The sequence below is a fragment of the Leucopleurus acutus genome, assembly GCF_964270905.1.
Source record: "Leucopleurus acutus genome assembly, chromosome: 2".
NCBI lineage: Eukaryota > Metazoa > Chordata > Mammalia > Artiodactyla > Delphinidae > Leucopleurus > Leucopleurus acutus.
Window position 1 is genome coordinate 153,629,136 of NC_139143.1, and position 13,627 is coordinate 153,642,762.

The window sequence follows — 13,627 nt, forward strand, 5'->3', positions numbered from 1 at the left end:
ACAGCTGATCTTTCAACAGAGACTCTGCCAGCCACAAGGGAGTGACAGGACATATTTAAAGTGATGAAAGGGAAAACCTACAAGCAAGATGACTCTACCCAGCAAGGATCACATTCAGATTCAACAGAGAAATTAAAACCTTTACAGACAAGCAAACGCTAAGAGAATTCAGCATCACCAAACCAGCTTTACAATAAATACTAAAGGAACTACTCTGGGGAGGAAACACAAGAGATGGAAAAGACCTACAATAACAAACGCAAAACAATTTAGAAAATGGTAATAGGAACATACATATTGATATTTACCTTAAATGTACATGGATTAAGTGCTCCAACCAAAAGACATAGACTGGGCTTCCCTGGTGGCGCAGTGGTTGAGAGTCCGCCTGCCGATGCAGGGGATGCAGGTTCGTGCCCCAGTCTGGGAGGATCCCACATGCCGTGGAGCAACTAAGCCCATGAGCCATGGCTGCTGAGCTTGCGTGTCCGGAGCCTGTGCTGTGCAACGGGAGAGGCCACAACAGTGAGAGGCCCGAGTACTGCAAAAAAAAAAAAAAAAAAAAAAAGATGTAGACTGGCTGAATGGATACAAAAACAAGACTGGTATATATGCTGTCTACAAAAGACCCACTTCAGACCTAGAGACATATACAGACTGAAAGTGAGGGGATGGAGTAAAATATTCCATGCAAATGGAAATCAACAGAAAGCAGGAGTAGCAATTCTCATAGCAGACAAGATAGACTTTAAAATAAAGACTATTACAAGAGACAAAGAAGGACACTACATAATGATCAAGGGATCAATCCAAGAAGAAGATAAAACAATTGTAAATATTTATGCACCCAACATAGGAGCACCTAAATACATAAGACAAATGCTAACAGCCATAAAAGGGGAAATTGACAGTTAACAATCATAGTAGGGAACTTTAACACCCCACTTTCACCAATGGACAGATCATCCAAAATGAAAATAAATAAGGAAACACAGGCTTTAACTGATACATTAAACAAAATGGACTTAATATTTACAGGACATGTCATCCAAAAACAACAGAATACACTTTCTTCTCAAGTGCTCATAGAATATTCTCCAGGATAGATCATATCTTGGGTCACAAATCAAGCCTTGGTAAATTTAAGAAAATTGAAATCATATCAAGTATCTTTTCTGATCACAACGCTATGAGACTAGATATCGATTACAGGAAAAACTCTGTAAAAAATACAAACACATGGAGACTAAACCACACAGTACTAATTAACCAAGAAATCACTGAAGAAATCAAAGAGGAAATCAAAAAATACCTAGAAATAAATGACAATGAAAACACAACAACCCAAAACCTATGGGATGCATCAAAAGCAGTTCTAAGAGGGAAGTTTATAGCAATACAATCCTACCTCAAGAAACAAGAAACATCTCAAATAAACAACCTAACCTTACACCTAAAGCAATTAGAGAAAGAAGAACAAAAAAACCCCAAAGTTAGCAGAAGGAATGAAATCATAAAGATCATATCAGAAATAAATGAAAAAGAAATGAAGGAAATGATAGCAAATGTCAATAAAACTAAAAGCTGGTTCTTTGAGAAGGTAAACGAAATTGATAAACCATTAGCCAGACTCATCAAGAAAAAAAGGAAGAAGACTCAAATTAATAGAATTAGAAATGAAAAAGGAGAAGTGACAACTGATACTGCAGAAATACAAAGGATCATGAGACATTACTACAAGCAACTCTATGCCAATAAAATGGACAACCTGCAAGAAATGGATGAATTCTTAAAAAAGCACAACCTTCTGCAACTGAACCAGGAAGAAATAGAAAATACAAACAGACCAATCACAAGCACTGAAATTGAAACTGTGATTAAAAATCTTCCAACAAACAAAAGCCCAGGATCAGATGGCTTCACAGGCGAATTCTATCAAACATTTAGAGAAGAGCTAACACCTATTCTTCTCAAACTCTTCCAAAATATACCAGAGGGAGGAGCACTCCCAAACTCATTCTACAAGGCCACCATCACCCTGATACCAAAACCAGACAAAGATGCCACAAAGAAAGAAAACTATAGGCCAATATCAGTGGTGAACATAGATGCAAAAATTCTCTACAAAATACTAGCAAACAGAATCCAACAGCACATTAAAAGGATCATACACAATGATCAAGTGGGGTTTATCCCAGGAATGCAAGGATTCTTCAATATAAGTAAATCAATCAGTGTGATAAGCCATATTAAAAAACTGAACTATAAAAACCATATGATCATCTCAATAGATGCAGAAAAATCTTTTGACAAAATTCAGCACCCATTTATGATAAAAACCCTCCAGCAAGTAGGCATAGAGGGAACTTACCTCAACATAATAAAGGCCATATATGACAAAACCACAGCCAACATTGTTCTCAATGGTGGAAAACTGAAACCATTTCCTCTAAGATTAGGAACAAGACAAGGTTGTCCACTTGCACCACTAGTATTCAACATAGTTTTGGAAGTTTAGCCACAGAAATCAGAGAAGAAAAAGAAATAAAAGGAATCCAAATTGGAAAAGAAGAATTAAAGCTGTCACTGTTTGCAGATGACATGATACTATACGTAGAGAATTCTAAAGATGCTACCAAAAAACTACTAGAGCTAATCAATGAATTTGGAAAAGTAGCAGGATACAAAATTAATGCACAGAACTCTCTGGCATTCCTATACACTAATGATGAAAAATCTGAAAGAGAAATTAAGGAAACGCTCCCATTTACCATTGCAACAAAAAGAATAAAATACCCAGGAATAAACCTACCTAAGGAGACAAAAGACCTGTATGCAGAAAACTATAAGACACTGATGAAAGAAATTAAAGACAATACAAACAGATGGAGAGATATACCATGTTCTTGGATTGGAAGGATCAACATTGTGAAAATTACTATACTCCCCAAAGCAATCTACAGATACAATGCAATCCCTATCAAACTACCAATGGCATTTTTCACAGGACTAGAAAAATTTTTTTCACAATTTCTTTGTAAACACAGAAGACCCTGAATAGCCAAAGCAATCTCAAGAAAGAAAAACGGAACTGGAGGAATCAGGCTCCTGGACTTCAGACTATACTACAAAGCTACAGTAATCAAGACAGTATGGTACTGGCACAAAAACAGAAATATAGGTCAATGGAACAGGATAGAAAGTGCAGAGATAAACCCATGCACATATGGTCACTTTATTTTTGATAAAGGAGGCAAGAATATACAATGGAGAAAAGAGAGCCTCTTCAATAAGTGGTGTGTGGAAAACTGGACAGCTGCATGTAAAAGAATGAAATTAGAACACTCCCTAACACCATACACAAAAATAAATTCAATATGGATTAAAGACCTAAATGTAAGGACAGACACTATAAAACTCTTAGAGGAAATCATAGGCAGAACATTCTATGATATAAATCACAGCAAGATCCTTTTTGACCCACCTCCTAGAAAAATGGAAATAAAAGCAAAAATAAACAAATGGGACCTAATGAAACTTCAAAGGTTTTGCACAGCAAAGGAAACCATAAACAAGACAAAAAGGCAACCCGCAGAATGGGAGAAAATATTTGCAAATGAAGCAACTGACAAAGGATTAATCTCCAAAATTTATAAGCAGCTCATGCAGCTCAATATCAAAAAAGCAAACAACCCAATCCATAAATGGGCAGAAGACCTAAACAGACATTTCTCCAAAGAAGATATACAGATTGCCAACCAATACATGAAAGGATGCTCAACATCACTAATCATTAGAGAAATGCAAATCAAAATTACAATGAGGTATCACCACACACAGGTCAGAATGGCCATCATCAAAAAATCTAAAAACAATAAATACGGGAGAGGGTGTGGAGAAAAGGGAACCCTCTTGCACTTTTGGTGGGAATGTAAATTGATACAACCACTATGCAGAACAGTATGGATGTTCCTTAAAAAACGAAAAATAGAGCTACCATATGACCCAGCAATTCCACCACTGGGTGTATACCCTGAGAAAACCATAATTCAAAAAAGTCATGTACCACAATATTCATTGCAGCACTATTTACAATAGCCAGGACATGGAAGCAACCTAAGTGTCCATCAATAGATGAATTGATAAAGAAGATGTGGCACATATATACGATGGAATATTACTCAGCCATAAAAAGAAATGAAATTGAGTTGTTTTTAGTGAGGTGGATGGACCTAGAGCCTGTCATACAGAGTGAAGTAAGTCAGAAAGAGAAAAACATGTACTGTATGCTAACATATATATGGAATCTAAAAAAAAAAAGAAAGAAAGAAATTGCTTCTGAAGAACCTAGGAGCAGGACAGAAATAAAAACACAGATGTAGAGAATGGACTTGAGGACATGTGGAGGGGGAAGGGTAAGATGGGACAAAGTGAGAGAGTGGCATGGACATATATACACTACCAATTGTAAAATAGATAGCTAGTGAGAAACAGCCACATAGCACAGGGAGATCAGCTCAGTGCTTTGTGTCCACCTAGAGGTGGGATAGGGAGGGTGGGAGGGAGATGCAAGAGGGAGGAGATATGGGGATATATGTGTATGTATAGCTGATTCACTTTTTTATAAAGCAGAAACTAACACACCATTGTAAAGCAATTATACTCCAATAAAGATGTCAAAATAAATAAATAAAAGACACAGGTTCATATGCCACCTCTATCACTTTCGAGGCACAAGGCTCTGGGTCAATTATGCAAACTCTGCTTTTTTCAGTTTCCTGTTTAATATGTGTCGAATTGTGCTTTGACCTTGCAGGTATGTGGTGGGGGTTATCAACAGTAAATAAGTACACTGTATGGTGCACAGGGTATGCTGAGAAATAAAATGCTAGTTGCTTTTGTAAAGGTGAGAATGCAACAGGCTGTTTGCTAGTATAGTTAGTTGGGACGTTAGTTTCCTCTTCTAGACTGTAAACAGAATTTGTCTAATTCTTCTTTAAGCTCAATCTCTGCCCTTCTTCATGCCAGTACACACATGGGAGCAGCCCCCAGAATGTTAGAATGAATGAACAAATGAATGAATGAATGAGAATATCCCAGCCCTCATTGCCTGTTAAAGCATCCCACCAAGTGCTGGAGCTATTGACGCCCACCCTTTACTTTAAAACAGCTCTGGGCAGAAGTCACCAAGTGAGTCTGAGTTTCAGACAACCCCAGACAAACCCTCCTGCTTCTCTGATTCAAGGGTCCTGATCCCACCTGCTGCCTGTTCCTGCTCTCTGTGAGAAGCCCATCGGGAGCTACAGAAGAATCTGAGGAGGATGACAGTTTGAATTCGCAGGCCGTTCTGAGGTTTTTGTTGGTAATGAAGAGTTGGGAGTTGTCACCCCAATTTTTTTCTCTCTTATTTCTGCAGTATATTGGAAAAGTTTCCAGCCAAGAGAGCTATTGCTTTCTCCTTGCCTAGATCTTAAATCTTTGTTCAAAGACAGCTTGTTTTCACTGAAAATGTTCAGTCAGTCTCTTCACTCCTGTCACCCACGTCTCATTTTTTGACTCCAGCAGGGCCAGTGCAGTAACTAATCTGGAGTGAGGCTCTCAGGGCTTAGGAACTATGTAATACTATTGGAAAGAGAAAGAGGGTTGTCCCTGACAAGTCCCACCTTTAAAACACTGTCTTTTAAACAGAGCTTGCTAAAATGATCAGCACCTCACTGAGGGACATTTTACTGCAACAGCCCAACTCCTCCACCTTGTAGAGCCCAGGAGTATTGAGTACCAAGGAGATCTCCTAGGCTTGCTTCCAGTCTGGGCGAGTCTGGCGTTCACTGCAGATCAGGAGGAAGGGTTCAGGCTTCCCTCTGGCCCCATTCATGCACTTACTTAGTCAGCGCCCGCGTGTTAGTGACATACCTCACCACCATAATCCTGTGAGGCAGCCATTGTTATTCACATTTTACAGGTGAGGAAGTGAGGGCTCAGGGAGATGGGAAGGGCTCTGCAAGGCCACGCTGTGTCTCAGTTCTCCTCCGCTGTGTAACAAATCTCCCCCAAACTTAGTGTTTAAAACCACAGCTATTCTCTCTTGTTTTCTGTGGGTCAGAAATTTGGGAAGGGCTCCCCTGAGTACTCTTAGCTTGGCATCTTTGACGCAGTGGCAGTGAGACAGTGGCTGGAGCTGGAGCTGGAGCAGTAGTGTGCTGGAGGAGCTGCTGCGGGCTGGCCAGGAATCTCTCTCTAAAGTAATCTCTCCGCAAAGTCTCAGGGCCTCTCCCTGCAGCCCCTCAATGGGCTAGTTTGGGCTTCCTCACAGCATGCTGGCCTCAGGGCAGTCAGACAGCATTCCTGGAAATTCAGGGCCCCAGCTGGAACATTCGAGCAGGAAAGGTGCAAGTTATATCTGCTTTTCTGGCCTCTCCCCAGAAGCCCCACACTGTCACTTCTGCCATTCCTCTGGTGGCAAGTGAGTCACTAAGCCCACTCAGCTTCAGAGAGAGGGGATACAGATGCCACCTCTCAGTGGAGGGAGTGTCAAGGTCACATCATAGAATAACAGGTGAGATGGGAGACATTGTTGCAGACATCTTTGGAAAGTACAATCTGCCCCACACAGCACGTGGCCGAGCCAGGATTCGGAATCGGATTAGGTACATTTGATTCCAAAACTTCTACTACAGTCTTTCAGCCCCGTCCACAGGAACCTCTCCGTTCCTCTGTGCCCCTGTTGCTCTTACTGTTTTGTTTGTTTGTTTGTTTTTGGCTTCACTGGGTCTTCGTTGCTGCGTGCGGGTTTTCTCTAGTTGTGGTGAGCAGAGGCTACTCTTCGTTGTGGCACATGGGCTTCTCATTGCGGTGGCTTCTTTTGTTGCAGAGCACAGGCTCTAGGTGCACGGGATCAGTAGTTGTGGCACGTGGACTTCAGTAGTTGTGGCTCACGGACTCTAGAGCACAGGCTCAGTAGTTGTAGCGCACGGGCTTAGTTGCTCCACAGCATGTGGGATCTTCCCGGACCAGGGCTCGAACCCATGTCTCCTGCATTGGCAGGTGGACTCTTAACCACTGTGCCCCCAGGGAAGTCCTGCAGCTCTTACTGTTGACACACGCAATGGTGATTTGGTCACCCCAAGCCAGCTAGAGCCTGGCTAGGTTGAAGCAGCCAGCCACTTCTGCAGGCCCTGGTGGCGAGACTGCCTCCAGGGTCTGCTGGTCTGAGAGCCCATGCCTGACACCAGCTTGTGAACTTTTTAAAGGAGGGGACAGAGAAGGTCGGTCACAACCAGAGGAAGAAAGCAGGTGGCAGCCCCAGAGCACAGCACGCCTGCGGCACGTCTCACTGTCTTAAACAACTCGTCTGGCGTTTCTCCTTCTCCCACCAGGCACTGTCCTGGGATGACTCAGCCGTTGACAGAAAAGGTGCTTTCAAGTTGGGAAACAGCCCAGAGTGGTGGAAAGCTCATGGTTCTGGAGTCAGACACTCCCAAATTGGAGTCTTGACTCTACCATTTCCAGTTATATAGCTTTGGACAAGTTTCTTAACCTCCCAGAGCAAAGGGGAGATAAAAATGCCTTCCTCCCTGGGTTTTTTAAAATGCATATGTAAGCAAAGCCCCCGTGTGATGCCAGGCATTACATAAATGCTGGTGTTCATGTCCTGGGCCACATCCAACCCCAGCTTGGAGACGTCTTGAAGAGAGTGGTGAGAACTCACTCAACTGTCCACAGATGCTAGCCCACCTCCATGAGCCTGGGTAGAATGGTGGCTGAGTGGTACCCAGTGAAGGGGCAACTAAACTGAGGTGTCTGGAAGCTGAGAAGGAGTCTGCCCTGTAAGGCCTGTGGGCAGAGGGGAGAGTGGTCTGGGAAGATGGAATGGAATGGACAAAGGTCTGGAGGTAGAAGAAGTCCAGTATCACTGGAGCGTGAAGGTCGAGGGGTGGAAGGTAGGAGGCAACAAACACAAAGCTGAGACCTAACTACAAAGGACCCGGTAGATCAAGTTCCAAAATTTGAACCTTACAGGCAACTGGGAGCCACTGAAGTGTTTTACTCAGCTGGGTAGCGTAGTCAGATCTGCGTTTTAGAATAACTACCCTCCCACCCCACCCCCACTAGCAAAGTTATAGAAAATGGAGTAGAGGCAGGCACTCTTATGGCAGGAAGGCCATTAGGACAGGATGACAGCAATTCAAGGAAAAGATGGTGCTGGCCTTTTCTAGGGGAACAGCAGGGACCTGGAGAAAAGTGGAGAAACCGAAGAGATAGGAGGTCCCTTGGGTAAGAGTTGGTGATGGCCTGGACATTCAGAGCTGAGAGATATGAGATAAAAGATAAGTGCTTTGAATGAAGTCAGTTCAGAAGCCACGGAAGTAGGGGGCAAGGGCACCAATCATAGACCTGGGAGAGGAGTACTGTGGGAGGCTTTACTAAAGAGACATCACCTAACTGGAGAATTGATAGTTAAAACTTAGCCAAAGGGAAGGGGAAGGTGCTTCAGGGAGACGAGACAGCTCACGTGAAGCCCCAGAGTTATGATAGATAATGCAGAAAGCATATGCTCCATGTTGTTGAATAGATGATTGCTGTGCTAATTTATACTAAAATGTTAATGGTCAACATGGAATTGACCCTTTTCCCCTCCCCAGGGAGTTTGTACTTTAACAGGTCACGAACACTTACCCTAAGGATTCGTAATTGGTAGATTTCAAGGTGGAACGGGGATACTGTTTAGGGTGAGAGGGTTTTATCATTGTCCCCAAGGTTACCAAAGTAGGTGACTAATCCCCGGGGTCAAGTAGGCCCTGGTCTATATGCAACAAAGGGTCTCTTGCCCTCGGGTCCTGCTTATCTGCCTCCACCCCAAGCCACCTGAAGGCAGACCATGGAAGCCCAGTGATTCCCAAAGGGGTGTCTATCAATAATATTTAAGGTTTCGTGAAAATCAAAAAAGACAGTCCATACAACACTTAGAATAGTGAGTGGTGATACTGTTTTGTGACTGTTCTCACTTTTCTTACTAACTCTTACCAGAGTTGCTCCTTAACAGCCACCCTTGCAGATATGAAGCTGGGGCGGAACGTGGCGAGAACGTTTTTGGATTATTACCGGCTGAACCCCATGGTCGAGAAAGTGACGATCCCCATGCCAAGGCTGCGGTAAGTGCTGAGCAGAGCAGCAGGGCCTTGCGTCCTGCTTAACTGGCTTCTTGTTAGGGGCCGCTTCCCTTAGCCTCTCTCTGTCCCTCGGTTTCCCATGTGTGTCACGGGAAAGATGATTGGGCCTGCCACAGAGAGTGTACGGAGCAGAAGGGCTTAACAGCACATTTCCTGAGTTGAAGTATAATTATGGGGTCAGACAGTGAGGGGTTGGTCACATTTCTGGGTCTAACATGGGAACCGACAGGGATGGAAGTTGCTGGGAGGCTGAGTCCAGCCACTGTTCCAAGCTAGTCTGGGTGTTTCCATATGCTACTTCATCTGATAGCTCCTATGTCATCTAGGCTCATAAGGTCTCTGATCCTTCAATATCCTCATCTGTAAAGTAGGGACAGTGGTGCTCACTTAGAAGATTATTAAGAGATGTGTGTTAGAGCACCCTGCACAGTGCCAGGCATGTATGTACCCCGAGCACGTGAGAGTCCCCTTCTATCAAGATGCAAAGCCTCAGGGCTGAGAAGACACACCCCTGAGAAGTTTCCCCTCAGGTCCTCTGCTGGGGCCAACTTCTTGAGCTGGTGAAGAAAGAAGGTTAGGAGATGAGTGTCCTTCCTGAGGGCTGGACCAGAGCCCAGAGTGCTGGGTGTTCCCATGACTGCTGGCGGTGAGCCCAGTGAGCATTTGGGCAGTGACACCCAGTGGCATCTGGAATGTGCTGGCCCCGTCCTACCTCTTGACCTCATCTCTTACTCTCCTAGTGGTCCAGCTTCCTTGAAGGACATGACGACATCCAACTTACTGCTCCTGCCAGACCAGTCTTCCCACTGACCTTGCCCATGACCTTGCCCAAATGCTTTGCTGTCTCAGGGCTTTTGCCCTGATGCACCTTCCTCCCTACCTGTTATTAACAAAACACAGTGTTAATCACTACTATTTATTGAGCAAAGTACTTTTTGCATATGGTCTTATTCAGTCCTCCTAGACAATTTATTCCTCATATCACAAATGAGGAAAAGGAAGCTCAGAAAGGTGACGAGAGTTGCCTGAGGTCAAAGATATTTTGGCAGAGGCAGAATTTGATCCTAGGCGTTTATGATTCGAAAGCTGGACTGAAGTCCAGCTAAGCTCCACCTCAGTGTGGGTTCAAATTCTGTCTCAAGCTCATGCTAGCTTGTGAGATATTAGGCAAGCTTCCTGGCCTCAGGAAACCTTTCTCCTCCTACCTAAAGTGGGCATAATAAGGATGGTTTTAAAAATTAGATACAAGCGTGCTGTAGTGCCTGGCTGCCAGTAGGTGCTCAACACATGTTTCCATCTCCTCTTGCTTCTGGGGTGCAGTCCCAGATTTCCAGACAGCTCATCACAGCCTGGGGCAAGTCCCTGGTCTTCTCTAGTTGGGCTGGATGATCTCTCAGGACCCACGTCCCATCAGGCTGGGAGTCCCACCTCTTGAGTCCCAGCTCCACAAGGAATCTGCAACACAATGTACTCTGACTCATACTTTGTCTCAGGTTGTTCCCCCCCATCCTGGTGGATTAGTCTTCAGAAGGAGCATCTGTGTTTCTTCTCTGTGCTCCCACAGTGCCTAGGCTGTCCTGAGCATGCGTGCATGTATACATCCCTTCATTCACTCATTTAGGGAAAACAACACTTTGTGCCAAGTGTCTGTGCAGAGGGGGTGCTTGAACGAGTAAATGATTAAGGCATGACCCCGACGTTGAAGAGCTCACCTCTAGAGAATGGTGCTCAATTCATCCTTAGAAGTCATTGGTTATGTTCTTAAAAATTTAAAGCTCTGTAAAACTCAAAAGAATTGTTAGAATCTCATTTACAAGTTAATTTGGGGATTGTCTCTTTCAGGTCCTCTGTCAGCCCGAATAAAATTATCCCGATCCTTTCCCACTTTGTTCTTGAATGTTGCATTGTCAGTAAAATGGTGCTGACACCCGGGGAGAGTAGCCATCATCATCACACAGATGAGGTGTTGAGGCCCAGGGAGCAGACAGGATTGGTCACAGCCATGGCTGGAGCCAGGCCCCACCATCCCCAGCCTGGTGTTCTCAGCATCAGTTAGTGAAGAGTTCTTTGAGATGGGGGAGGCAGGCCCCTGAAACTGGGTCTAAAGCATTCAGGGGAGTTCAGGGCCCTGCTCATGGGACCTCATTTCCCTGAGCTTTGCAGCCCTCGTTAGAGAAGAGCTGGAGAGCTCATTCCTCAAAGTTCATAGCCTTGAGGACTTGTGGTAAATGCGCCCACCCTTCGCCTAAGAAAAACAAAATAAAAACTCTCTCCATCCCCACATCTCTACCTCATCAAACTATGAATATGTCTTAGCTCTCAACTGGTCAGCAGTTCTTGAAAAAATGAATCTCAGGAGGATACAAGGCTCTGATGTGGGACTTGAATACTTCCCAATTTTTGTATTATTTTCCACCCAAGCATCAAATAACATACATGAAAGAGCAGTTCTGGTTTTAAAGGAAAATTATATGTTTTGACTCAAAATTAATCTTTGTTTTCTCTCATGTCTACGGATAATTATACTGTGTCAGTTTCCACCCACGTGCTGGAAGGAGCCTGTCAGCATCCCTGGGTGCTGTGCCGCCCTTCGGGGAAGGTCCCTGGGGAGGCCAGGATGTGGGGCTGAGAGTGCAGGCTCAGGGACATGGCGTTGATGACCAGAGCTGAGACCCCACGCTTATCTCGACCACAGTGACACAAAATGCCCCAGCGAGGTGCATACAAATTAGACAGGGGAAATGAGCAGGCCAGGTGAGCCTCTGTGCGGAGACAGAGCATGAGCACGGAGGGTGGGCCTCTAAGTGTAAGGTGGCCTCAGGCTCAGTGCCGGTGGGCTGCTCCACGCTGGGGTTTGCGTATGTGTGCGGGGCGTGGGGGTGGGAATCATCAGCTCTGCGTCACACTGGAGCCCACCACGTGGCAGGCCCTGCCCTGGATGCTGGGGGAACATAGATAACCTTTGCCCATCAGGAGCTCAGATTCACAGAGGAGAAAGCATGTACGCGTGCAAAGATAGCAAACAATACTGAGCAATGTGTAAATGTGCTCAGTTACCTCTCAGATTGTGCCCTCCTTCACAGCAGCGTCCATGGCTTCCCATTTCAGTGTCCTTGCTCTCCACCTGAGGTAGAGCTCCTTCCTCTCTGCTGGATCCCGAACTGATTTTGCACACACGTGTGCATGGTACGTCCCATAGCGTATTGTCACAGCATCTTTGCATGCTGTGACATCTTTGCATGTCTGGCTCCTCCACTAGATGGGCTGCTCCTTGAGGAATTATTTTATCTCTCCTGTATCCTTAGTGCCAGGTGCAGAGCCTAGCTGGGAATAGGTCCTAAATAAGCCCTAAATGTATGAATTATAAAATGGTAGATCTGAAGAAGCCCCTAAGAATCATCTACTTCAACCCCTTCGTGTTATAGTGAAAAGTGAGACCCAATCAGAAATTACTCCCCCACACCATCTGGCAAACATTCGGCAGCCAGCAGGAGTATCCCAGGAAGGCTTCATGGACGAAGTGGGCCTTGAACTTGGTTTCAGAGGACATGTAGAATTCCAATGGATGAAACAGAAGGAGGAGAGAGGGCATTCCAGGTTGAGGGAAAGGTTGTAAAAGGCGGGGAGCTGAACCTGAAAAGACACATTCTAAGGCAATGACAGGCCAGGATGTTTAGGGCAATAGAGGTGATAAAGATGGGACTAAAAATTCATTCAATTCATCAAACAACCTTCAAGCATCTACTCCATACCACTCAGGAACTGTAGAGAAAAATCAAATGCATCCAACCCACAGTCCCGTGAGAAAAAGAGCTGGGCAAAGAACTCCCTAGAAAGTGGTGTACTAAGAGATCAGGCACAAAGTGCTGCAGAAGCCTCTGGAAGAGAGAGGCTTACTCTCTGGGGAGTCAGCTTCCCAAAGGAGGTGAGTCTGGAGGGCACGATAGGAAAAGGAGCATCTCTGTGGGGCCCAGGTGTGAGACGCTTGCCTACCAGTGCCTCTCTCTGTGCCCCCATCTTGAGCTGCAGGTGCTCTTTGGCTCTGTAATGGCCCCAGAGTCATCCTGCCCGTTCACACTCCTCCCCAGCCACTGCACACCCTCTCCTCACGCACACCATCTGCCTGGGGCTGCCCCACCTGTGATCATACCTGGGCTTCACCCGCAAAGAAAAAAACCCAGCTTATTTCCCATGCTTCCTTTGGGTGTGAAGACCCGCACTCTCAGTGACATATGAATGACATCTTGTAATTGGCAAAACTCTCCCCCAACCCCATTTACCAGAGCCTATGATGCAGGAAGGACATGGGCTCTACTATTTTAGAAATGAAGAAACAGAGGCTAGAGGAAAAAGGGACTTCTTCAAGATCACGTCGCCTGTAAACAACATTCCAGCATATGTTCCAGGCTGTTGATGGGTACTAAGATCTAGATGTACCTCACCCATGCTAGATGGCC

The 13,627-nt window shown here is 45.0% G+C and overlaps 1 protein-coding gene across 2 annotated transcripts in view; it reads left to right on the forward strand.

Annotated features, from left to right (window-relative positions):
* Nucleotides 1–13,627, forward strand: part of AGBL4 (AGBL carboxypeptidase 4) — a gene marked incomplete at both ends in the record, with an annotated part of 1,417,540 nt that overhangs the window by 1,391,148 nt on the left and 12,765 nt on the right. For both annotated transcript variants that reach the window (XM_082833557.1, XM_082833556.1), the window contains one exon: nt 9,056–9,152. In XM_082833557.1, the coding sequence (XP_082689683.1) occupies nt 9,056–9,152 (97 nt within the window). The remainder of the gene's footprint in view (nt 1–9,055; nt 9,153–13,627) is intronic.